The sequence below is a fragment of the Streptopelia decaocto genome (assembly GCF_964273445.1).
Source record: "Streptopelia decaocto genome assembly, chromosome: 26".
Lineage (NCBI taxonomy): Eukaryota > Metazoa > Chordata > Aves > Columbiformes > Columbidae > Streptopelia > Streptopelia decaocto.
Genome location: NC_138681.1, coordinates 1,230,555 through 1,252,699, shown reverse-complemented (window position 1 = coordinate 1,252,699; position 22,145 = coordinate 1,230,555). Strand labels below are relative to the sequence as shown.

Below are 22,145 nucleotides of genomic sequence, written 5' to 3'. Positions count from 1 at the left end.
GGACCCCCCCAGCACCCCCAGGAACCATCAGGACCCCCCCCAGAAACAATCAGGACCCCCCCAGCACCCCCAGGAACCATCAGGATCCCCCCCCAGAAACCATCAGGACCGCCCCCCCCAGCACCACAACCCCTCCCCATGCTCAGGAATTGTGGGGGGACCCACTGACCCCCCATAAGGGACTGGGAGCAGGCGCCCCCTCCCTGCACCCCCCAAACCCTGGGGAGGGGACCAGGAGCCTCCCCAAAGCCTCACTGGGTTTCCCCCCCCATATGAAATCAGCCACACGCCAGCACAGGAGGCGTTTAATTAACATATAATATATTTTTAAAAAATAATAATAATAATAAATCACTCTGGCTCCCTCCTGGGCTGGGGGGGGAACGCAGGTCCTGGCGCCCCAGGTCCCCCCGCCCGCAGACGGGGCCCCCGCGCTTTTTGGGGGGGTCCGGGATGGCGGGGGGGTGGGGGGCAAAGTTACAAGTGCTTTCTACACGTCCCGCGGGGTCCCCGGCAGCTGGGTGAGGGGGGGCTGGGGGTACATACGGGGCGCAGCGATGGGGGGGCGCAGCGATAGGGGGGCGCAGCGAGGGGGGGCGCAGGATTTCTCCTTAAACATGATGATTAGGCAGAAGAAAAAATAAAGGGAAATAAAAATGGAAGTGGCCCCCTCCCCACCCTGCCCCCCCCTCTCCCCCCCCCCGGGGGGTTTCTACCTATGGGGTTATGTACAGCCCCCCCGGGAGATGCTTTGTGTCCACCCCCCTCCACGCGGCTCCGGCGTCCCCCAACCCCGGCGGTGGCCCCGGAAGAAGTAAGAAAAATAAAGAGGGGAGGGGGGTGATGGAAGAATTGGGGAGGGGGCTGGGGGGGGCGGCCCCCCCTCACTGCAGGCGGTCGGTGCGGAAGGAGTCCTCGACGGCCGGGTCGGTGAGCAGCGCGTAGGGGTCGCTGAGCATGCTGAGCCCGTCCAGGCTGAGCGGCTCGATGCGCAGCTCGTCCTCCAGCGCCTCCACCTCGAAGCCCGGCACCCCCGCCAGCGCCGTGGCGATCTCCTTCGAGATGCCGGGGGGGGAGTCCCCTGGGGGGGCACGGGGTCAGCACAGCCACTAGGTGACACCCCACTTGTGGCGGCCCCCCTGTGGGACACCCTGTGACACCCTGCTCGCGGCGTCCCCCCGTGGGACACCCTGTGACACCCTGTTCACCACGTCCCACTGTGTGACACCTGTGACACCCTGTTCACGGTGTCCCGTGTGACACCCTGTTCACAGCAACCCCCGTGTGACACCCTGTTTGCGGCGTCCCCCCGTGGGACACCCTGTGACACCCTGTTCATGGTGTCCCCTGTGTGACACCCTGTGACACCCTGTTCACTACGTCCCACTGTGTGACACCCTGTTCACAGCATCCCCCGTGGGACACTCAGTGACACCCTGTTCACTACATCCCACTGTGTGACACCCAGTGACACCCTGTTCACAGTGTCCCCCTGTGGGACACCCTGTTCACTACAACCCACTGTGTGACACCCTGTTCACCGCGTCCCCCCGTGTGACAACTTGTGACACCCTGTTCACAGCATCCCCTGTGTGACACCCCGTTCACAGCGTCCCCATGGGACACCCTGTGACACCCTGTTCACAGCGTCCACCGTGTGACACCCTGTTCGTGGTGTCCCCCTGTATGACAACCTGTTCGCATCGTCCCCTGTAGGACACCCTGCTCACCATGTCCCCCTGTGTGACACCCCACTCATGGCACCCCCCACGGGACACCCTGTTCATGGCATCCCCCGTGTGACACCCTGTTCACTACACCCCCCGTGTGACGCCCCGTTCGCGGCGCCCCCCGCGCACCCACCGGTGAGGACGATGTTGGGGATGGGGCCGTGGCGGCTGCAGTTGCTCAGGCTGGGCCGGTTGGGGACGGGGGGGTCGTAGGCGGCCTCGGCGGGGGGGTAGCTCAGGGACCCCAGCTCCTCGGGGAAGGCGCCGCTGTTGGCGGTGGGGCTGTCGCCCATCCCGAACTGCTCCAGCTGCCGGGGGCGCGGGGGGGGAGGAAGAAGAGGCAGGTTATGGGGAGGAAGAAGAGGCAGGTTATGGGGAGGAAGAAGAGGCAGGATATAGGGAGGAAGAAGAGGTCGGTGACAGGGATGAAGAGGCAGGTTATGGGAGGAAGGAGAGGCGGGTTACAGGGAGGAAGAGGCAGGTGATGGGGAGGAAGAAGAGGTGGGTTATGAGGAGGAAGAAGAGGCAGGTTACGCGGAGGAAGAAGAGATGGGTGATGGGGATGAAGAAGCAGCGAGTTACATGGATGAAGGCGTGGGTGATAGGGAGGAAGAAGAGGTGGGTTAAAGGGATGAAGAGGCAGGTTATGGGGAGGAAGAAGAGGCAGGTTATGGGGAGGAAGAAGAGGCAGGTTATGGGGAGGAAGAAGAGGCAGGTTATGGGGAGGAAGAAGAGGCAGGTTATGGGGAGGAAGAAGAGGCAGGATATAGGGAGGAAGAAGAGGTCGGTGACAGGGACGAAGAGGCAGGTTATGGGAGGAAGGAGAGGCGGGTTACAGGGAGGAAGAAGAGGTGGGTTATGGGGAGGAAGAAGAGGCGGGTTATGCGGAGGAAGAAGAGATGGGTGATGGGGATGAAGAAGAGGTGGGTGACTGGAATGAAGCAGTGGGTGATGGGGAGGAAGAAGAGGTGGGTTAAAGGGATGAAGAGGCACGTGATGGGGAGGAAGAAAAGGCAGGTTATAGGTATGAAGAGGCAGGTGATGGGGAGGAAGAAGAGGCGGGTTATAGGTATTGATGGGGAGGAAGAAGAGGGAGGTTACGGTGACAAACACCCCGCTGTCCCCCCTCGTTGTCCCCCCAGGAGCACTCACGCTGCCCAGGCTGAAGTCCCCCAGGCTCTGTCCCAGCTGCGGCTGCATGGCGGCGTTAGGCGGGTACGGGGGGCCGTACGGGCGCTGTGTGGCCACGCCGGGTGGCACCGGGGGCCGCGCCGGCGGGGCGGGGGGCAGCGGCGGCTGCGGGGGGGGCTGCACGGGCTGCGGGAGGGACTTGGGGCTGGGCTGGGCCTGCAGGAGCAGCCCGGGCTGGCTGTAGGCGTACGGCGGCAGCCGCTGGTCGGCCGGCAGCTTGCTGGTGTCCAGGGGCACCCCCTGCGGAGAGAGCAAAGCGGGGGGGTCAGCGGCACCCGCCGGCGCCTCTCGCGGGACGGGGAACGTCTGCGCCAGCCCCCAGCACCAGATCGCGGTGACCCTCGCGGTGCGGGGAACCCGAACGGCAGCGCCGGGCGCCGAGCCCCTGCGCCCAGCACCCCCCCGGGGCGGGACACGCCGTGTCCCCCCCGCGCCCGCGGTCCCCGAGCCCGCGGAGCTGCCACGGGGCTTCCCTGGCGTGTGGGCTGAGATGAGGATGGAAAACGAGACGACAGAGAGAGAGAAGTCGAGGAGGAGGAGGAGACGGCGGCGGGCGATGGACCATGCATACCTGGGTGATGGAGGACAATGTGGGTGACATTGTTGGTGAGAACTGTTTGGGGTGCTGCCTTCTGGAGTCGCCACCCATTGGGAGGGTGAGGGGGCTGAGCGGGACCCGTCGGCGGGGCGAGGTGGTTATGGACGCCTGCACCATGGGGGAGTAGGACGAGCCGCTCAAGCCGGACGGCAAACTGGGGTTGCTGGGGGAGGACTGGATGGACTGGCTGCGGGGGGACGTGGGGAGGGACGGGTTGCTGAGCGAGGAGGAGAGCGAGGAAGGCAGGGACTGGTTGGAGAGCGAGGAGGGGATGGAGGAGCTGCTCTGGGAGGACTGGAGCGAGGGGTTGCTGAGGGAGGACTGGAGCGAGGGGCTGCGCAGGGAGGCCTGCAGGTTGGGGTTGCTAAGCGAGGACTGCAGGGACGGGTTACTCAGGGAGCTCTGCATAGGTGAGGTAAGTCCTGTGGGGACAAAAAAAGAAGAGACACCAGCGTTACCCACGGAATCGCCCCGGGATCTCCTCCCCGGGCTGGGCTGGGGCTCCCCGGCTGCCCCGTGGGATGGAAGGTGACGGAGGTGACGAGCGAAACGATGGAGACACAGACACAAACACACACACGCACCCCGGCGGCGTGGGGCGCTCGGTGGGCTCCTCACCGGGGCCGCCATCCCACACCCCCGCGGGACCCCCGGCTGCGCGGTTTCCATCCCGGGATCGCCCAGAGAGGCCGGTCTGTGCCGCAGCCGCCCCGGCGCATCGGCGGGGCGTTCCCCTCGCTGCGGCAGCTCCGCGCCGCGGGGGCCCCTCTCGGCTGCCCCACGTCTCAGCGGCTGCGACGCCGGCCCCAGCGTCTCCCCAGCCTCACCTGGCGAGTCGTAGCCCGTGCCCAGGCCCATGCCGCCGCTGATGCCCAGGTGCGTCATGGTGTTGGCCAGGTTGCCGGTGCTGTTGCCCCCGCTCAGGTTGGGGTAAACGGTCTCGTCCGGGTCGAGGGGGGTGGGCAGCGGGGAGGGGAAGTGCAGGTTGGTGAGGTCGGGGAGGGAACCGCCCGTGTTGAGGGCCGAGGGGATGAGGGGGACGTTGGCGGGTTGATCCGGGGATGGAAATATGCTGGGGGGGGGAAAAACAAGACACACTCGGTGTGGGAACGTCGCTGCTCGCTCCGGCATCCCCCCCCAGCCGCACGGCCCAGGACTTACTGGATCCCCGGGACTTCGCAGGAGCGCGGACGGGCCGAGGACGACGAGAGCTGCAAAATGAAAGAAGAGTGAAGCCCCAGAGGAGCCCCAGGAATGATCCGAGGCTGGAACAGCTCTGCTGGGGACAGGCTGAGAGTTGGGGTGTTCAGCTGGGGAACAGAAGCTCCGGGAGACCTCAGTGCGGCCTTTCTGGACTTAAAAGATGGGGACAGACTTTTGAGCAGGGCCTGTTGTGATAGGACAAGGGGTGATGGTTTAAATTAAGAGATTCAGGCCGGATGGAATTAAATTGTTGTCCTGAGGGTGGTGAGAGCCTGGCCCAGGTACCCAGAGAGGTGGTGGCTGAACCATCCCTGAGACACCCCAGGCCAGGCTGGACGGGGCTCTGAGCACCCTGAGCTGGTGACGATGTCCCTGTCATGGCAGGGGGGGCACTGGGGGGCTTTAAACGTCCCTTCAACCCAAACTCCTCTCTGTTGAACCCGATCTCCCCGCAGCCTGCGCCAGCCGCGGTTTGAGGGCAGGAAGAGGCAGAGCCATGCCGGTGTCACAACGTCCCACGGGCAGGAAGGAGACGCGGAGGTGACATCCTCACGGCCCTTCCCCTGCACGCACCTTCTTGGTGTCCCAGGGCTTCAGCGAATGCTTGTTGTCATCAAACGTCTCTTCGATGGGAGGCACTTGGAAAAGAAACACTGGTGGGGGGCGGGGAGAGGGTCAGTGCGCCATGGGGACAGTGACACAGCCACCCCGGGGCACCCACCGGTCACAAGGGGGACATTACAGACCCCCGCCCCACCCGCTGCCGTCTGCCCCGACGCTTTGGTGACAGCAAGGGGGGGGCACAGCGGGGTGCCACGTGGCCAGCGCTCACCTTTGCTGTCGGCGTCCCCGTCCAGAAACCCTGCGAGAGAGAGCGGGTGACCGTGAGTGGGGGACACGGGGACATGGGGACAACACGAACCGGCGCCACGGAGCGCAGGCAGGAGGGGGGGCCGCGGCCTGACCCCACTGCCGAGGGACAGGGCTCCAGGTGTCCCCGAGGGGCGCAGGGGGAAGCGGGGGGGACACTCACCAGTGCGGCGGCCAGGCGGGGGGGGGGCCTGCGAGGGGGCCAGGTAGGCATCCTGGGGGTTGGGGTTCATCACGCTCATGTGAAGCGCCGAGTCGGAATTTGTTCTAATTAGCAAAGCAAAAGGGCTCGTTAGACTCAGCCCCCTCTGCAGTGACAGTCCTGTCCAGGGGAGGGTGACGAGAGCGGGGCTGGGGGGCTGTGGAGCTACCGACACTGGGGAAACAGGGGAGAGAAGGCAGAACGGGGGTGTTTGCTGGAGGAACAACCGGCTCCGAGCCCCGGGGGCAGATGCTCTGCGGGGTCCTCGCCCCCTTCTGCCAACCCCCCCAGCGCAATGTCCCTCACCCTGCGCACCAGCACGCTGGGTGCTCCGGACCCATCTGCTCCAAGGGACGGCTCTGCCGTCGGCCCACAGCCCCTGGCACCGCGGAAACCGGGATCCCCCAGGACCTTTTGTTCCCCGCTGGGGGCTCTGGAGGGGCCGGGGGCCCAGGGCTGTGACACCCATTGTGTCCCCAATCAGTGGGTCTGAAGCGGAGGAGCGCGGGGAGGGGCCGGGCAGAAGCTGCTGACGCGTCCTGGGACCGCACAAGGGGGATATTGTTCAGCTGGGAGGCAGGAAACCCCCCCGCCGCCCAAGGGACGCAGCCCCCTCCTGCGCGGGGCCCACGTGGGGACGGGGGCCGCCCCAAAGCCACCCCGGGGTGACGCTGCGGCTCTCCCAGCTGGCAGAGGCGGCTCCTGCCTGTGCCCGAGCCCGGCGGGGGGCTCAGACCCCACCGGGGGGGCTCAACCCACTGCTATGTCACCTCGTGGGGCTCCCCAGAGGTGGCTCGATCCCCTGGGTCCTTGTCCCATGTGCCAGCACCGAGCAAGGGCAGCCCTGGGGACACCCGCTGTGTCCCCAAAAGCAGCTCCGTGGGACCACGGAGCCACACACTGAGCACGGGGGGCGCAGGGTCACCCCTCTGGGGGAGCGGGGGTGTCACAACCAGGGCTGTGCCCACCCAGGGGGTCCCGGGACAGAGAGAAAACAGAACAAACAATCCTTCACCTGTTGAGAGCCGAGGGCAGCCTGAACAAATGTCCTTTCTCCGTCGGGAAGTTACCCCAGGGCATGGTCCTTCGGAAGGAAAAACACCACGGCGTTATTATGGGGGCCCCACAGCCCTGACACCGCGGTGACAGGCGGCTCGGCCTCGGGGACACGGCTGCGCCGCCCAAAAACAAAGTGACACGTCGTGGAGCAGGAGCCAAGCCTTGAAAATAAGGCCCAGGAGCTCTGAGCGAGCTCTAAAAGGGCTGAGCCGAGCCCAAAGGGACCTCGGCAGCACAGAAACGATGCTCGGGGTGCACTCTGGTCCCCTCACCCATCCCAGAGGCCGGGGGACGCAGCTCTTTTGGGCAGGATGAAATCCTTAAAATCCTCTCTAAACACCCCCCGTGTGGGACGGGTGGGCAGCACCCGCAATCAGAGAAGCGGGGAGACCTCCCCGGCGCCCTCCCGGCGTCTCGGCGTTTCTCCATGTCCCCCCGACCCGCGGGGTGTTACCTCCTCCAGCTGGGCTCAGGCGGGGGGGACAGGTAGGTGGGTCCGTAGGGAGAGCTGTCGATGTGCGGGACACGTCAAGGGCCAAACGCAGAGCTCTGGTGACACCCCCGGGCACCGCGTCCAGCTCTGGGTCCCCAGCACAGGACACGGAGCTGCTGGAGAGGGGCCAGAGGAGCCACAGGAATGAGCCGAGGCTGGAACAGCTCTGCTGGGGGACAGGCTGAGAGTTGGGGTGTTCAGCTGAGAAGAGAAGCTCCAGTGAGACCTTAGTGCGGCCTTTCTGGACTTAAAAGATGGGGACAGACCTTTGAGTGGGTGATGGGACAAGGGGTGATGGTTTAAATTAAAAGATTCAGGCTGGATAGAGTGAAATTGTTGCCCTGAGGGTGGTGAGAGCCTGGCCCAGGTACCCAGAGAGGTGGTGGATGAACCATCCCTGAGACACCCCAGGCCAGGCTGGACGGGGCTCTGAGCACCCTGAGCTGGTGACGATGTCCCTGTCATGGCAGGGGGGGCACTGGGGGGCTTTAAATGTCCCTTCAACCCAAACTATCTGCAATTCCACGATTCTAACACAACCCCACAGGCAGAGCAGGGCAGCCGGCTTTGCCAGTGCTCTATAAGCCCAGAGAGAGGTGAGCGCTGGGAGCCCTGGGAGCCCCAGCCTGGCCCCACGCACGGGGCGGGAAAGAACGGGAGAAGAGAAAAGGGAAAAGAGCAGCGGGTAAAGGCTAAAGGCCAAAGGATATCTGCCGGACGTATCGCCGCAGCGGGGACATCATCCGGCGCGGGTCCCGCTGCACCCGCTCCACCAGCCCGTGGTGCCGGGTGCTGCGCGTGGAGTCCAGCGGCGAATGCAACGGGCCCTGCGGGAGGGACACTGAACTGAGCCCCCCCAGCCCCACTGCCAGTGCAGGGGGCTCCGGACCGGCCCCCCAGCAACGCCCCGCGGTGGGGGAGCCGCCACTCACCTGGAATTCGGAGACGCCGCTGCCGATCTGGTTGACGTTGGGCAGGGAGCCGCTGTAATAGGGGCCCCGGCTGTGCGCCAACCGCAGCTTCTGCGCCTGCAGCTGGGCCGGGGGGGGGACACGGGTCAGGGGAGCACAACCGGCACCCCGGGGGGGCTGGGGGCTCGTCCCGACCACCTCGCTACACCCCACATCCCCCTGGCCCCGGCCCAGCGGGTTGTCCCCATCCCAGCGGGTTGTCCCAAACTCTCCCTCCCACAGCGTCGGCCCCCGGGTGTCCCATGGGAAGAGGGGCCGTGGATCCCCACGGGGGGGCTCTGCCCCCTCCCGCCGCCCCCCGCACCCGGGAACTCTTTGCTTCGAAGCCACCGAGCGCGGCGCTGGCCCCACAAGGGACTTTCCCGGCTCCGTGGGCGCAGGAAGGACGCTGAGGGTTCGGCGGCGGGGAAAGCGCCGGCTGCGGCACCCAAAGGGTGAACCCCCCCTCCAAAACAGCCCCCGCGCCCCAGCGCGCAGGACTTGGGGCTCCGCGCTGCGTCACCCCCGCCCCTTCCATTTGGAGACGCCGCGTTTGCCGGCGCCTCGTCCGCACCGAACGCCGGCGTCGCAGCCCAAAGCCGGGGGACACCCCGAGGCGGGTGGGACCGCTCGGCACAACTCAAGGCCGAGGGAAGGAGTCGCGGCAAACCGCAGCGGGAGATATCGCCCTCCAAACACGGTGGAGAAAACCAGAGGGGGGCTGGGGGTCCTGCGGCGGCACCGGCACCGACACCCCCGTCACGGCGCAGCCAAGCGGGGGCTCGACCCGCCACGAGCGGCACAAACTCCCCCACGGCGGCAGAAGACGCTCGGCGTCCCGTCCCCCCCGCGGCACAAGGGGGTGCCCCGTTCCCCGCGATCCCCATGCGCAGAATCCGCCAGCGCGCTGACCCCGGCGCGGCCCTCGCGCCAAACCCGGGGGAGAGGAGCCAAACGAACCCCCAAAAAAGCGGCTCAGGAGCGGGAAAGCCGCGACAGCGAATCCCCGAGCTGGAGAGCAGTCAGATCCAGATCCGAGGGGAGAGGAAAAAAACAAAGGGAAAACAAGCAAAAAACGCAGGAGATTTAGCGAACAGCTGGCTGCGCTGGCACCGCGGGATTAGGAGCCGCGCTGGAGCTTAAGGTCTTGGGATCCGGCGCTGTTCTCCGAGCCAGGGTCCCCGCGGAGCCAAAATCGCGCAGAAAATCACACAAAGGGGCCGCGACGCCCCAAAGCAGGCGGGAGCCGCCTCTCCCCGGCGAAGAGCCACCAAAAGCTGCCGGCACGACGGTCGCTGCATCTCCCTGTCTGTGGAGGGGACCCCGAAAAGCCGGGACACCCCCAGAACGGGCTCCGGTGCCTCCATGGGACAGGGATTAGCGGTGAGGACAGTCCCGGTGCCTCTGCCCCGGCTTCGCTGCACATTAACCAGCTGTTTACTGTGCAAACACGGCGCCGGAGGCTCCAGCCCGCTCCCAAACTCGGCGGCGACGCGCAGGTCGCAGCTCCAACTCCAGAGGTGACAAAACCTGCGGGGTGACATCCCCGGCCCGTCATCGGCTCCGAGAGCCGCGCGTCGCTCCCCTGTCCCCACCACCCCCGGCACCGCGGTGGGTTTTGCTGCTGCTGAGCCCCAGGGTGACACCGGAGCCTCATCGTCACCTGAAGAGCCGCCCTGTGCTCATCCATCCTAGAGCCCCGGCGTCGGCACAACCCGCCCCTCCGGGTTGCAATGTGGCCAAACCCCCGTTTTGGCCAATGGCCACGTAACCCCCGCCGGCCGCGCGGGGTGAAACACCGCCCGGCGCTGACCGGCTGCTCTCATGGCAAACGGCGCTCGGGGGGACACGGCACCGCAGGGCGGCCCCTCCGGCAGCCGAGGTCCCTTCGGGGAGCCCTCGGGTGACAAAAACTCCCCATCCCGCCGCTCGCTCCCAACGCCGCGTTTCCTCAGAATAGAATAGAACTGAATCATTTCAGTTGGAAGAGACCCACAGGATCACCAAGTCCAAGCAAAACCAACCGTTTCGGGTGGCTCCGGCCAAGCTAAGTTGAAGCATCTCCAGGGATGGAGCATCCGCTGCTTCCCGCGGGAACCGGGCGGGAAGGACCAACCCGACTGTCCCCGGGGTCCCCGGGTCGCCCGGCAGAGGTGACACGGGGCTGCGGCGCAGCTGGATGCTTCGCCCACCCCACGGAGCCCCCGGTGGGTCCCGGCGGCAGCGGGAAGGCGACGGCGCCGTGAGCCCCCGGTGAACCCCCCGTGAACCCCCGGTGAACCCCCCGGTGAACCCCCGGTGAACCCCTGTGAACCCCCCGGTGAACCCCCGGTGAACCCCGGTGAACCCCCCGTGAACCCCCGGTGAACCCCCCGGTGAACCCCCCGGTGAACCCCCCGGTGAACCCCTGTGAACCCCCCGGTGAACCCCCCGGGAACCCCCCGGTGAACCCCCCGGTGAACCCCCCGTGAACCCCCGTGAACCCCCGGTGAACCCCCGGTGAACCCCAGCGAGTGGGTTTTCCCAGCGGCGCCGGCCCCACGCGCGGCGCCACGGGCGCGCGAGCCACGTGCGATCCCGTGCGAGGAGCCAGAGCAATAACACACACAGACCAGGGGAAGGAGAACCGGGCGGGGGGGGCGCCCCGAGGAGGCGCGTTCCCATTAGGGGGGTCCCCTCCGCACCCCACGCTCAGGCCCGGCCCCGGGGATGCCCCAGCGGCTCCATCGCACCAAGGGCTGCACCCCCAGCCCCCCCGGCCCCTCTGCAGCCCCGAACCCCGCCAGCCCCCCCCCTTCTCCTACACCCCCCCTGCGCCCCCACCCCCCACGACACCCCCCGGTCCCCTCACAACCCCGGGGCCCCTCACAACCCCCGGGCCCCTCCCGACCCCCCGGGCTCTCAGCCCCCGGCCCTTCTCTCAGCCCCCGGCTCCTCGCAGCCCCTCCCGCCCCTCCCGGTCCCCCCGGGCCCGTCGCGCATCCGGCGGTGCGGGGGGTGCGGGGGAGGCCGCGGCGGCGCCGCTCACCCGTGTGGAGCAGATCTCCATCATCACCTCCTCGAAGGCCGCCGTCTCCTCCGCCTGCCGCTGCTTCTGCAGCGCGATCTTCTCGCTGAACTTCCGCGGGTTGGAGGCGCCGGCGCCGGCCGAGGAGCCCGCACCGGGCCCGGGCCCGGCCCCCGCGCCCGCCGCCGCCATCTTCCCTGCTCGGGCCGCTCCGGCCGCCGCCGCCGCCGCCGCCGCGCGGGGGCTGCTGGGGCGGGGAGTCCGCGGGCCGGGCGCCGCCGCGGGGCACTGCGGGGCAGGGACTACAACTCCCGGCAGCCCCCGCGGCGTCGCACGCAGGGGCCGCTGGGAAATGGAGTCCCCGGTTCCACCCTCCCCGGGGGGTGCGCGGGGCGGGGAGGGCGGGACTGACTACAAGTCCCGGCGTGCACCGCGCGGCCACCGCCCTCCCTGGGGGCGTGGCGGGGGCGTGGCAGGGGGCGTGGCAAAGATTTAAGGAGGCGGGTGACGCTGCGCGGGGTTGGTGACAATACGCGGTGGGGGGTACAGCGGGGTGACCCCCCCAGTCGGGACCCAGCCTCCCCTTCCCAAACGGGGGGGCCCAGACCCCCCACCCCCCGCAGCACCATGGCCCCCCCCTTGGGCACTGTCTCCCCCCCCCCAAATTTAACGGACCACCTCCCAACCCCCCCCAGATAGACACAGCACCATCTTGTTTGGTCTTTTAGGTCTTTTATTGGCTTCATCCGAACCCTTTCCCCGCAGGGCTGCACACTGTGGGGCGCCCACCCGCATCGTAAGGGCACTTGTGGATGGGGGGGGTGGAATCCACATGCTCACCCCCCACGGCAGGGGGCACAGCACCATTCCCCCTGTGCAGATGGGGAAACTGAGGCACGGAGCCCATCCAGAAGGGCTGGGGGGGGCGCAGGGGCAGCCCCGACCGTGGCGCTTTGGCACTTACACAGGGGAGGGGGCGCAGAGGGGAACCCCCGGGGTGAGGGGGTGTGCGCGGGGGTGTCCCTCAGATCTTGATGAAGAGGATGGCGGTGACGAGGCTGAAGCCGGCGAGGAGCAGGATGACCTTGGGGACGCGCTGCTGGGGCACCCCCAGCTCCTGCGGCAGGATCTCCAGGAACGTGATGTAGAGAAACGTCCCGGCCGCCAGCCCCTCCAGCACCCCCCGGCACAGGCGCTGCCGCGGCCCCGCGCCCGCCGCCACCGCCGCCCCCAGCCCCACGCCCAGCGGGGACATCATGGCGAAGAGCAGCAGGCAGGCGGCCACGGCCGGGGCGCGCAGCCGGCCCCGCAGCAGCTTCAGCGCCAGGCTGAAGGCCACGGCGCACTTGTGCAGCAGCAGCGCCAGGCACACGCGCAGCACGGCCCCCTCGGCCTCCTGCAGCCCCAGCGCCAGCCCCTCCAGCACGGCGTGCAGCGCCAGCGCCAGCACCAGCAGCCCGGCGCGCACCGCGCCGCGGGCGCCGGGCGGCGGCGGGGACGGCGCGGGGACGGCGCCGGCGGGCAGCAGCGCGCGCGTCTCCTCGGTGACGGGCGGCGGGTCCCGCTGCGCCAGCGCGACCTGCTCCAGAACCAGCACCAGGAAGAAGCCCATGGCCAGGATGAATTCGGGCAAGGGGAACTGCAGCTGGGGAGTCGAGGGGGGAAAAGGGGGCTCAGGGCCTGTCTGTGCCCGCGCGGGGAAGGAAGCCGAGGAGGCGGCTGCCGGGAAGCGCTGGGCAGAGGGAGGATCTTTCCATGAGTCACGCAGGGACACGAGGGCCTCGCGCGCCGTCCCCTCCCTGCTCTGCCGGCCTCCCTGTCCCCTCCATTGTCCCATCCGCACCGTCCCCTCCCTGCCACCCCATCCCCGCTGTCCCCCCTCCCCGCTGTCCCATCGCTGCTCCCCGCTGTCCCACCCCCACCATCCCATCCCCGCTGTCCCCACCGTACCCCAAGCCACCCGCTCCCCGCTGTCCCGGCACAGCCGACCCCCCCACACCCAGCAGGCGCTGTTGACCTTGACCCCAATCCCGGCCACACGAACGGGGACACCGGGAAACCCCCCCAGGCAGCGGTTTGCCCCCCCCCGGGGCAGAGCTGGGACCCCCCCGTTGCGCGCAGGGCCCCGGGGTCGCCGGGCGCTCACCGTGACGTGCAGCCCCTCCAGCGCCGCGCTGATGCTGGCCAGGTAGTCGGGCAGGAGGTCGAGCAGGCAGGTGGCCAGGAAGACGCCGCCGGCGAAGCAGCTCACCAGGCTGAGCACCGGGCTGCGGGCGTCTGCGGGGGGGGCACTGAGACCCCCGCACGGCCCCAGACCCGCGGGCCCCTTGGGTCAGCCCTGCCCTGGGTCACAGACCCGTCCCCAGCACCCCCAGGCCCTCCCAGACTCCTCAGGGCACCCTGGACCCCCCTCACACCCCCAAGGCCCCTAAGAACCTGGGACCCCAGACCCCCCAGGGCTTCCCAGATCACCTGGATCCCCCCCAGCCCCCCGAATCAGCCAGACTCCCCCGACCCCTCCCAAACTCCCCAAGACCTCCTGGACTCCCTGGACCGTCCCAGAGCCCCCAGATGTGCCCGACTCCTCCAGACCCCTCCCAAACTCCCCAAGACCCCTTGGGACTCCCTGCACACCCAGGACCCTCCCAGCCCCCCCGGGACCTCCTGGACCCCGCAGACCCTCTGAGACCACGCGGCCCCCTGGAAACCCAAATGAACCAGACTCACTCAGACCCCTCCCCAGCTCCCCCGCCCCCCGGTCCCCGGCCGTACCGGCGGCGCTGGGCGGCTGGCGGAAGCAGCAGAGCGGGGCGAGCCCGCAGCCGAGGGGCAGCAGCAGCAGCAGCACCAACGAGCCCAGTTTGGCCTCCAGGCCGGGCGGGCGCCGCGGCTCCGTCCCGGGGCTCCAGGCCAGTTCCGCCGCCCCGCTCCCGGTCCCCGCCGCCATCCCGCCGGGCGCCGCTGCGGGGGAAGCACCGACCCGCCGACTCGACGGCGCTTCACATCCCGGGGCGGCCCGGAGCTACGGCGGAACGCGACGGGACGGGACGGTCAGAGCGGCCGGTGCCGCCTCCCGGCCCCGGTGACTCACCGCCCCCCCCGCCGGCACCGACCGCCTCCCCGTCCCGGGGCCTCCGGGGCGCGGAGCACCGGGCTGGGCTGGGAGGGATCCCCAGGGGCTGCGGCGCGGCCGGTCCCGCCGGGGAGGGGGACCGGGGGGCGGCCCCGTCAAGCGAGGCAGCGCTCCGGTACCGGGACCGGGATAGAGACCGGGACCGGCATCGGCGGCCGGGACGGAGTCTCAGTTCCGGTCCCCGTTCCGATCCAAGGCCCCGGTCCCGGTGTCAGGTCCCGGTCCCGGTGCGTCCCCCCAACTCACCGTTCACTCCATGGTCCGCGCGGCCGCCGAGTTCCAAAGGGCGGAGCCGGCCCCGCCGCCGTAGCCAATAGCAACGCGCAAAACTCCGCAGGCGCCGCTGAGTGACGTGCGCCGCGGCCAATAGAGAATGAGCAAGAAGGGCGCGCCGCCGCTCGCTCGGGAGCGCGCAAACGTGTCCGGCTCCGCCGGGCGGGTCAGACCCCCCGGGGCTCCGGTACCGGGAGGACACCGGTCCGGGCCTGGAGCCACCGCCGGGCGCAACAAACCGGCTCCCGGAGCCCGGGACCGCGCGAACCGGGGCAGCGGGGCCGGTTCCGCGTCACGGAGTCCCGGTTGCCCCGTGGGACCGCTCGCTGCTGCTCCCCGGAGCCTCCCGGACGCGGCCCCGGGGCAGCCCAAACTCGGTTCTCCCCGCTAAACGGAGCCGCTCTCTCCACTGTGCCCGCGTCCCCCGGTCCCTCCGTCGTCCCCGTGTCCCCCGGTGCCCCGGGGGCGGATCGCGGGCCCGGCGGGCGCGGGGAGCCCGGCCCCGCCGCCGCTGGGAGGCTCGGGGGTGGGACTTGGCTGCGTTTGCCCAGGATGCCGGAGATCCTGGTGCACGGCCCGGGCGGACCCCGCGGCCGAGGTACAACCCGGGGACACCCCAGGAGCACCGGGGGGAAACCGGGGGTCTGGGGAGCCGGTAGAGGGGACGTGGCCGGTGATGGGTGACAACGCTGCAGGGTGGGATGGGACGGGAGCAGCTCCCGGGGGTCCCCGGGGTGACATCGGCAGCCCCCGCTCGCCCCGCAGCCCGGTGATGGAGCCGGACACACCGGAGCCGCTGGACGCTCTCCCGGAGCCGCAGGACGAGCTCTTCCCCGGCAGTGAATTCACACCGGAGGCCTGGCCGCTCCCCGGTGACACCGTGAGTCGGTGCTGAAGGGGGAGCAGGGGACAGAGGAGCCCCCCGAGGGACACAGGGGTCCCGGGGTCCCCTCGCGCATCCCCCACCAGCATCTCCGCGGCCGCAGGGCTGGGACGGGAGCAAAGCCGAGGAGCTGCTGCGGGTGACCGTGAACCCCAACGACGTCTGCAGCGCGGAGCCCCCCCAGATTCATGGGGTGCAGCCGGAGGACCCCCCCGTCCCCGCCACGCTGTACGAGGTGGTGTGCGACCTCCGCACCCCCCTGCACGGCACCGTCGTCTCCATCCAGCTCGGTCAGTTGGGGTTTGGCCCCAGTGGGGCTCAGCCAGGACAGACAGGGGGCAGGACAGGCAGGGGGTGCAGGCAGGGAGGGGCTGCAGGCAGGGAGGGGGTGCAGGCAGGGAGGGCATCGCCACCTCTCCTTGCAGACAACTGTCTCTGCCCCGCGCTGCTCCCCGGCTCCTGCATCCCCACCGAGCTGCCCGTGGTGCCGCTGCGCGCGCCCGGCCCCGCCGTGAGTCCCCGCAGCCCCCCGTGTGTCCCCACGCCGGGGTGCCCGTCCCCACACGTCCCGTCTCTCGGCAGCTGCAGCTGACGGAGGAGGAGAAGCGGCTGCTGGCGCAGGAGGGGGTGACGCTGCCCGGCACGCTGCCCCTCACCCAGGTGCGCGGGGGGCGGGCGGGGGGCACGCGGGGGACACACGGGGGACATCGGGGACGAGTGATGACCCCCCACGCCTCGCCAGGCCGAGGAGCGGATCCTGAAGAAGGTGAGGAGGAAGATCCGGAACAAGCAGTCGGCGCAGGACAGCCGGCGGAGGAGGAAGGAGTATCTGGACGGGCTGGAGAGCAGGTGGGTGCCGGTGGCACCGCGAGCCGGCACGTCCCCTCCCGCCCCGGCTGCGTGTCCCCTCACCTGTCCCCCCCCGCCCGGGTAGGGCGGCTGCGTGCTCAGCGCAGAACCAGGAGCTGCGGAAAAAGGTGCAGGAGCTGGAACAGCGCAATGGGTGAGTGCGGGGGACAGGGACGGACGGGAGGGGACACACAGAGACCTTGGGGAGCTGGAGTGGAGGGAAGGGAACGGAGCTGGTGAGGGGCTGGAGCACAAGTGTGATGGAGACTGAGGGAGCTGGGGGGTTCAGCTGGACAACAGGAGCTGAGGGGAGACCTTCTGATCTCTGAACTGCCTGAAAGGAGCTTGGAGCCAGGGGGGTCGGGCTCTGCTCCCCAGGAACAAGCGCCAGGAGCAGAGGAAACGGCCTCAAGTTGCGCCAGGGGAGGTTGAGGGTGGAAATTTGGGGTGATTTCTCCCCAAAGGGCTGTGGGTGTTGGAACAGGCTGCCCAGGGCAGTGCTGGAGTCACCGTCCCTGGGGGGGTTAAAACACACAGATGAGGTTCTCAGGGACACGGGCAGTGCCGGGGGTGGGGGAACACTTGGACTCCATGATTTTAAAGCTCTTTTCCAAGCAAAACGCCCCTCTGGTCCTCACGACCCCGTCCCGCAGGTCGCTGCTGCGGCAGCTGCAGGCGCTGATCAAGCAAACGTCCAACAAGGCCGCCCAGACCGGCACCTGCGTCCTGGTAGGTGCCACAACCCGCAGCCCCCGTGTCCCCAGCACCGCCCGGGGACACACGACTCCTGTCCCTCCCCAGATCCTGCTCTTCTCCCTGGGACTCATCCTCTTCCCCAGCTACAGCCCCTTCCACCGGGGCTGGGGGGGCAGCGGGGACGGTGACAGACCCACCAGAGGTAACGGGGAGCGTGGGGGGCCGCGGGAGCCCGGGGGGGCGGCTGCAGCCACCCCCCAGCGTCCCCATCCCCACAGTGATTTCCAGGAACATCCTGACCCGGGGGGAGCAGCCGGGACCGGATGGAGAAGCCGCGTTCCCTGCGCCGGGGCGGCTGCGGGCGGACGATCCGGGAGCTGCGGATGGAACCGAGCGGGGGGACGGGAGGTTCCCCCCCAGCAGGGAACCGCTCACCAATTCCTCCGGTTGGGCCCCCCCGGGGGGTGTGGGGGCAGCACAAGGGGGACATGGGGATGAGATGTAACAGTGGCCCCGGCGCTGCCCCCATCCCGGGGCTGTGGGGGGGACACCCACCCGGGCAGGGGGTGTTGGGTGTCACCCCCCCGGGGGCAGATCTGTGCTCACGAGCAGCCTCTGCTGAATAAACCCACAGCCCATTTGCACCCCAAAGTGTGCGGGAGGGGAAACGTGGTGGGAGGAGGCTCAGAGTGGGGAGCAGAACCAGCGGGAACCAGAACCTCCTCGGGACAAATGCCAGCGCCGCTGTGGTGACACTGATCAGGATTTATTCCACACCACGCTCCCCAGGGGCCCGGCCCGGCCCCGCGCGAGCAGAACCCCCCTCAGCCGCTCCACGGGACACCCCGGGTGTGTGTGAGACAGCGGGGGGGCTCCCAGCAGGTCCCCGTGTTCATGGCGCAGCGCAGGGCCCGTCCCGGGCGCTCCGTCCTCCTCCCACCCAGCCGGGAGCGGCGGGAGAGCCGAGTTCCCCATCCCGGGCTCTGCTAAATGGACTCGATCTGCTTGCGGACCTTCTCCAGCGCCTTCCTGTCCAGCACACGCTGCCGCCAAACCACCAGCACGGCGAAGACGGCGGCCACGCACATCATGGAGCCCACGAACCTCCAGAAGACGCGAGCCTCCATCACAGCCGAGCGGCAGCTGCGGCACGGGGAGGGCAGAGCTCAGGACCCCGCAGGGATCAGCCCCGGCCCCCATCCTGCTGCGTGACCCCCCCGGGGCTTCCAGCTGCTTCATCTCCCCCCGGGACCGGCACCCACCTCTTGTACTCTTCCCTCTTGGAGGTGGCACAGTTGATCTTTTCAATGAAGCCGGTGCGGCTGCACTCCGGTAACGTCTTCTGCAAAGTGAGATGGGCACGTTGAGAGGCCGTGCCTCCAGTTGTGGCCCCTCAGCTCCAGCAGGACAGGGAACTGCTGGAGAGAGTCCAGCGCAGCCACCAAGATGCTGGAGGGAGTGGAGCATCTCCCGGGAGAGGAAAGGCTGAGGGAGCTGGGGCTCTGGAGCTGGACAAGAGGAGCCTGAGGGGGGACTCATTGCTGGGATCAAGATGGAAAGGGGCAGTGTCAGGAGGATGGAGCCAGGCTCTGCTGGTGACAACCAGGGACAGGACAAGGGGCAATGGGTGCAAACTGCAACACAGGAGGTTCCGCTGGAAGATGAGAAGCAGCTTGTTGGGGTGAGGGTGGCAGAGCCTGGCCCAGGCTGCCCAGGGAGGGTGTGGAGTCTCCTTCTCTGCAGACATTCCAACCCCTGGACACCTTCCTGTGGAACCTCAGCTGGGTGTTCCTGCTCCGGGGGGTTGCACTGGATGAGCTTTCCAGGTCCCTCCAGCCCCTCACATCCTGTGATGCTGTGCCGGGCAGGGTGTGTCCCGCAGCCCGGGCAGGACACGGTGTGTACCCGGCCCCCCCACCGCCCGCACTCACCGCCTGGAAGCTGGAGCAGCGGGCGCACTCCTGAGCCACCACGAAGTCCTCCAGCCGCCAGCACGGCGTGGCCGCCACCGGGCTCGCTGCGGAGAGAACGCGGCTGCTCAGCACGGGCCGGGCCTGGTCCCCGGGTCCCCCCCAGTCCCACCCCGGAGCTCCAAAGGCCCAGAGCAGGCCCGGCCGCAGCCCCCGGCCCCGCACCCACCCGAGCGCCTCTCGTCGTTCGCCACCATCGCCGCCGCCGCCGGCCTGTAGAGAGCGAGCGCCGCCAGGGCGCCCAGCACGGCGTAGAGGGCGCAGCAGCGCGGCCCGGAGAGAGCGCGGGGCCCCATGGGAGCGGCGGGATTACCGGACCGGGGCCCCATGGGAGCGGCGGGATTACCGGACCGGGGCCCGCCGCTCCGGGAGCGCCGCCATCTTGACGCGCGGGGACAGCTGGGAGAAACGGGAGGGGCGGGGCCTGCGTGAGAGGCGGGGTTACGTGTGCTGAGAGGGCGGGGCTTGGTGGAATGGGCGGGTTTTGTGGAGTGGGCGTGTTTTGAGCGGGCATGGTTTTAGCAGGGGCGTGGCTTTGAGGAGGGGCGTGGCTTTGGGTGAGGGGGTGTGGCTTTGATAGGCGTGGCTTTGCGAAGGGGCGTGGTTTAGCGGCGGCGCCCCGGCCGCTCCCTCCTCCCCACCGGCCCCGGTTCCTCCCGCCCCGCGTCCGTCCCCCCCCCCGCCCCGCGTCGTCCCCAACACAGACACCGGAGACGGGGCCAAGGCACAAGCTGGGCTTTATGGCACGAGGTGCGGAGCGGGGGGGTCAGCCCTGCCCCCTCCCCGGTCCAACCGGGAGCCCCCCGGTATCCCCCCCCGGAGAGGCGCCCGCAGCGCCCCGGGGCAGCAGCGGGGGACCCGGCAGCGCTACACCAGGGAGCATTTACCGCCGGCCTTCCGCGGGGGGCCGGACTCCAGCAGGGGCCTGTTGCTGCTGGGGGCCTGGAACAGGGAGGGGAAGGGGTCAGGGGGGCCGGAGAAGAGGGGCGTCCCTCACCGGCCCCCCAGCCCCACTCACGGCTTTCCGGGAGGATTTCTGCAGGATGTCCCGCGCCAGCGTGCTGAAGGCCTGCGGAGAGGGGACAGTCATTGGGGACAGCAGCATCCCCCCATCTAGGGACACCCCGGGGGTGAGGACCCCCCCATGGTATTCACGCTGGGGTTGTGTGGCCCCCCCACTCACCTCCTCCACGTTCACGCTGGACTTGGCGCTGGTCTCGAAGAAGCGGATCCCGTGCTCCTTCGCCAGCTGCGGGACAAGAGGACCCCCCCGCGCTGACCCTGATGCCAGGAGCCCCACGGGAGCCCCCCCAGCGCCCCCCCTACCTTCTCAGCCTCATCCCGCTGCACTTTGCGCTTGGCCTCCATGTCACACTTGTTGCCGATGAGGAGACGCTCGACCCCGGCGGATGCATTCTGGGGGTGAGAGGGGACAGGTGACAGCGTCCCCCCGCCCCGGTGCCCCCCCGTGTCCCCCACCCCAGCGCACACCCACCTCCTTGATGCTCTTCATCCAGTTCTGGATATTCTCAAAGGATTTCGCATCGGTGATGTCGTACACCAGGATGATGCCCTGCGAGGACGCGCGGTCAGCGGGACAGGGACCGAGTTGGGGGGTCTCACCGCCCTTCCCAGAGCCGCCCCAACCCCTCTGTGGGGCTGCCGGCCCCGCCGTACCACAGCACCGCGGTAATAAGCCGTCGTGATGGTTTTGAAGCGCTCTTGTCCCGCCGTGTCCCTGTGAGAGCAGAGCAGGGGGGTGAGCGCACGGGGGGAGAAGCAGGGGGTCCCCAATTCCCGGCCCCGTGCACTCACCAGACCTGCAGCTTGATCTTCTTCCCGTCGATGTCCACCGTGCGGATTTTGAAGTCGATCCCTGCGAAGGGAGGAGAGAGCGGGGCGAGGAGGGGATGGCGGGCAGAGCGGCCATAAACCGCTCCACTCCCAGCCCCGGTTTCCCAGTAACCATCTGGCACCCCAGGAGAAGGGGGGGGGCAAAGTCCAGGCCGGGCACCAGCATCCCCAAACCCCCCAGCGCAGCATTCCCACAGGACGGGGTTGAGAAGAGACGCATGGAGCTGCCGGACCCCCCCAGCAAGTCAACCGGCCCCCCCAAACTCCCACATCTCTGCCCCCCCGGCTCGGCCCCGCTCAGCGTGTTTCAGGACACGGATTTGTCACGGTCCGGAGAGCGGAGGAAGAAGAGGAGGAGGAGGAGGAGCAGCTTCCTGCCGCTGGGGCAGCCCCAGGCTGGGGGGACAGGGAGGTGACCCCGGTTGTGTTCTGGAGCTCCCGGCCCCGCAGACGTGGTGGGATGGGGTGGGGTGGGATGGGATGGGACGGGGTAGGATGGGGTGGGATGGGATGGGGTGGGATGGGATGGGGTGGGATGGGGTGGGACGGGATGGGTAGGATGGGATGGGACGGGATGGGTAGGATGGGATGGAACGGGGCGGCTGCTCCAGGCTCAGGAAACGGCTCCACCAGCGCTGGGGCCGGTCGGTGCCGGGTCCCGGCTCGCTGGCCGGTGTCGGCTCCTCCGTGACACCGGTCCCGGGACGCGGCTCCGAGCCCACGGGCACCGGCCGGGCCGCAGCCCCGGTGTCCCCCAAGGAGACGGGCAGCGAGCGATGGGAGCGGCCCCGGGGGACACCGAGGGGACAGCGGGGGTCCCGGCTCACGCACCGATGGTGGAGATGTAGGTGCTGGTGAAGTTGTCCTCGGCGAAGCGGATGATGAGGCAGGTCTTGCCCACGCCGCTGTCCCCGATGAGCAGCAGCTTGAAGAGGTGGTCGTAGGCCTTGGCCATGGCCCCGCCGCCGGGCCGCTCTCCCCGCCGCCCCGGGCCCGGCCCGGCCCGGCCCTGCCCCCGGGCGGGGTTCCCCCTCGGCCCGGCCCGCCGCCGGTGACGCGACAGCCCCGGGGGAGGGGGAATCCGGTCTGATATCACCGGTGCCCCTCCCAAAATGACGGCGGCTCAAGTGACCTTCCCAACATGGCGCCCCCATGGCCGTTCCTCAAGTGACCTTCCCAACATG

At 69.0% G+C, this 22,145-nt stretch overlaps 5 protein-coding genes across 5 annotated transcripts; 1 reads left to right on the top strand and 4 right to left on the bottom strand.

Moving 5' to 3' along the window:
• Positions 1-309: 309 nt before the first annotated feature.
• Positions 310-11,504, bottom strand: CRTC2 (CREB regulated transcription coactivator 2). Its single transcript, XM_082073132.1, has 14 exons — positions 11,325-11,504; positions 8,279-8,380; positions 8,057-8,173; positions 7,308-7,369; positions 6,810-6,878; positions 5,756-5,859; positions 5,555-5,584; positions 5,296-5,375; positions 4,681-4,730; positions 4,347-4,591; positions 3,493-3,941; positions 2,883-3,161; positions 1,864-2,038; positions 310-1,081 (listed from the first exon to the last, which is right to left on the bottom strand). Exons 1-14 carry the CDS (start codon positions 11,493-11,495, stop codon positions 885-887), a joined length of 2,130 nt encoding a protein of 709 aa, XP_081929258.1. The 5' UTR covers positions 11,496-11,504; the 3' UTR covers positions 310-884.
• Positions 11,505-12,181: 677 nt separating this feature from the next.
• On the bottom strand, positions 12,182-14,835 carry SLC39A1 (solute carrier family 39 member 1). The gene is made up of 4 exons (XM_082072868.1): positions 14,683-14,835; positions 14,076-14,325; positions 13,450-13,580; positions 12,182-12,948 (listed from the first exon to the last, which is right to left on the bottom strand). Exons 2-4 carry the CDS (start codon positions 14,248-14,250, stop codon positions 12,328-12,330), a joined length of 927 nt encoding a protein of 308 aa, XP_081928994.1. The 5' UTR covers positions 14,251-14,325; positions 14,683-14,835; the 3' UTR covers positions 12,182-12,327.
• A 368-nt stretch (positions 14,836-15,203) lies between these two features.
• On the top strand, positions 15,204-17,756 carry CREB3L4 (cAMP responsive element binding protein 3 like 4). Its single transcript, XM_082072867.1, is given in 10 exon segments — positions 15,204-15,307; positions 15,475-15,589; positions 15,696-15,882; positions 16,018-16,134; positions 16,137-16,252; positions 16,335-16,441; positions 16,527-16,595; positions 17,095-17,170; positions 17,243-17,339; positions 17,416-17,756. Coding segments are annotated over 9 exon segments (1,104 nt in total). The 5' UTR covers positions 15,204-15,307; positions 15,475-15,481; the 3' UTR covers positions 17,643-17,756.
• Positions 17,757-17,882: 126 nt separating this feature from the next.
• JTB (jumping translocation breakpoint) lies at positions 17,883-19,550 on the bottom strand. Its single transcript, XM_082072869.1, has 5 exons — positions 19,467-19,550; positions 19,277-19,433; positions 19,069-19,154; positions 18,400-18,479; positions 17,883-18,280 (listed from the first exon to the last, which is right to left on the bottom strand). The coding sequence occupies exons 2-5, from the start codon at positions 19,401-19,403 to the stop codon at positions 18,124-18,126; spliced, it is 450 nt and encodes a 149-aa protein (XP_081928995.1). The 5' UTR covers positions 19,404-19,433; positions 19,467-19,550; the 3' UTR covers positions 17,883-18,123.
• Positions 19,551-19,812: 262 nt separating this feature from the next.
• RAB13 (RAB13, member RAS oncogene family) lies at positions 19,813-22,022 on the bottom strand. The gene is made up of 8 exons (XM_082073107.1): positions 21,793-22,022; positions 20,923-20,983; positions 20,785-20,845; positions 20,603-20,680; positions 20,434-20,523; positions 20,291-20,356; positions 20,126-20,176; positions 19,813-20,049 (listed from the first exon to the last, which is right to left on the bottom strand). The coding sequence occupies exons 1-8, from the start codon at positions 21,914-21,916 to the stop codon at positions 19,975-19,977; spliced, it is 606 nt and encodes a 201-aa protein (XP_081929233.1). The 5' UTR covers positions 21,917-22,022; the 3' UTR covers positions 19,813-19,974.
• Between the last annotated feature and the right edge of the window lie 123 nt (positions 22,023-22,145).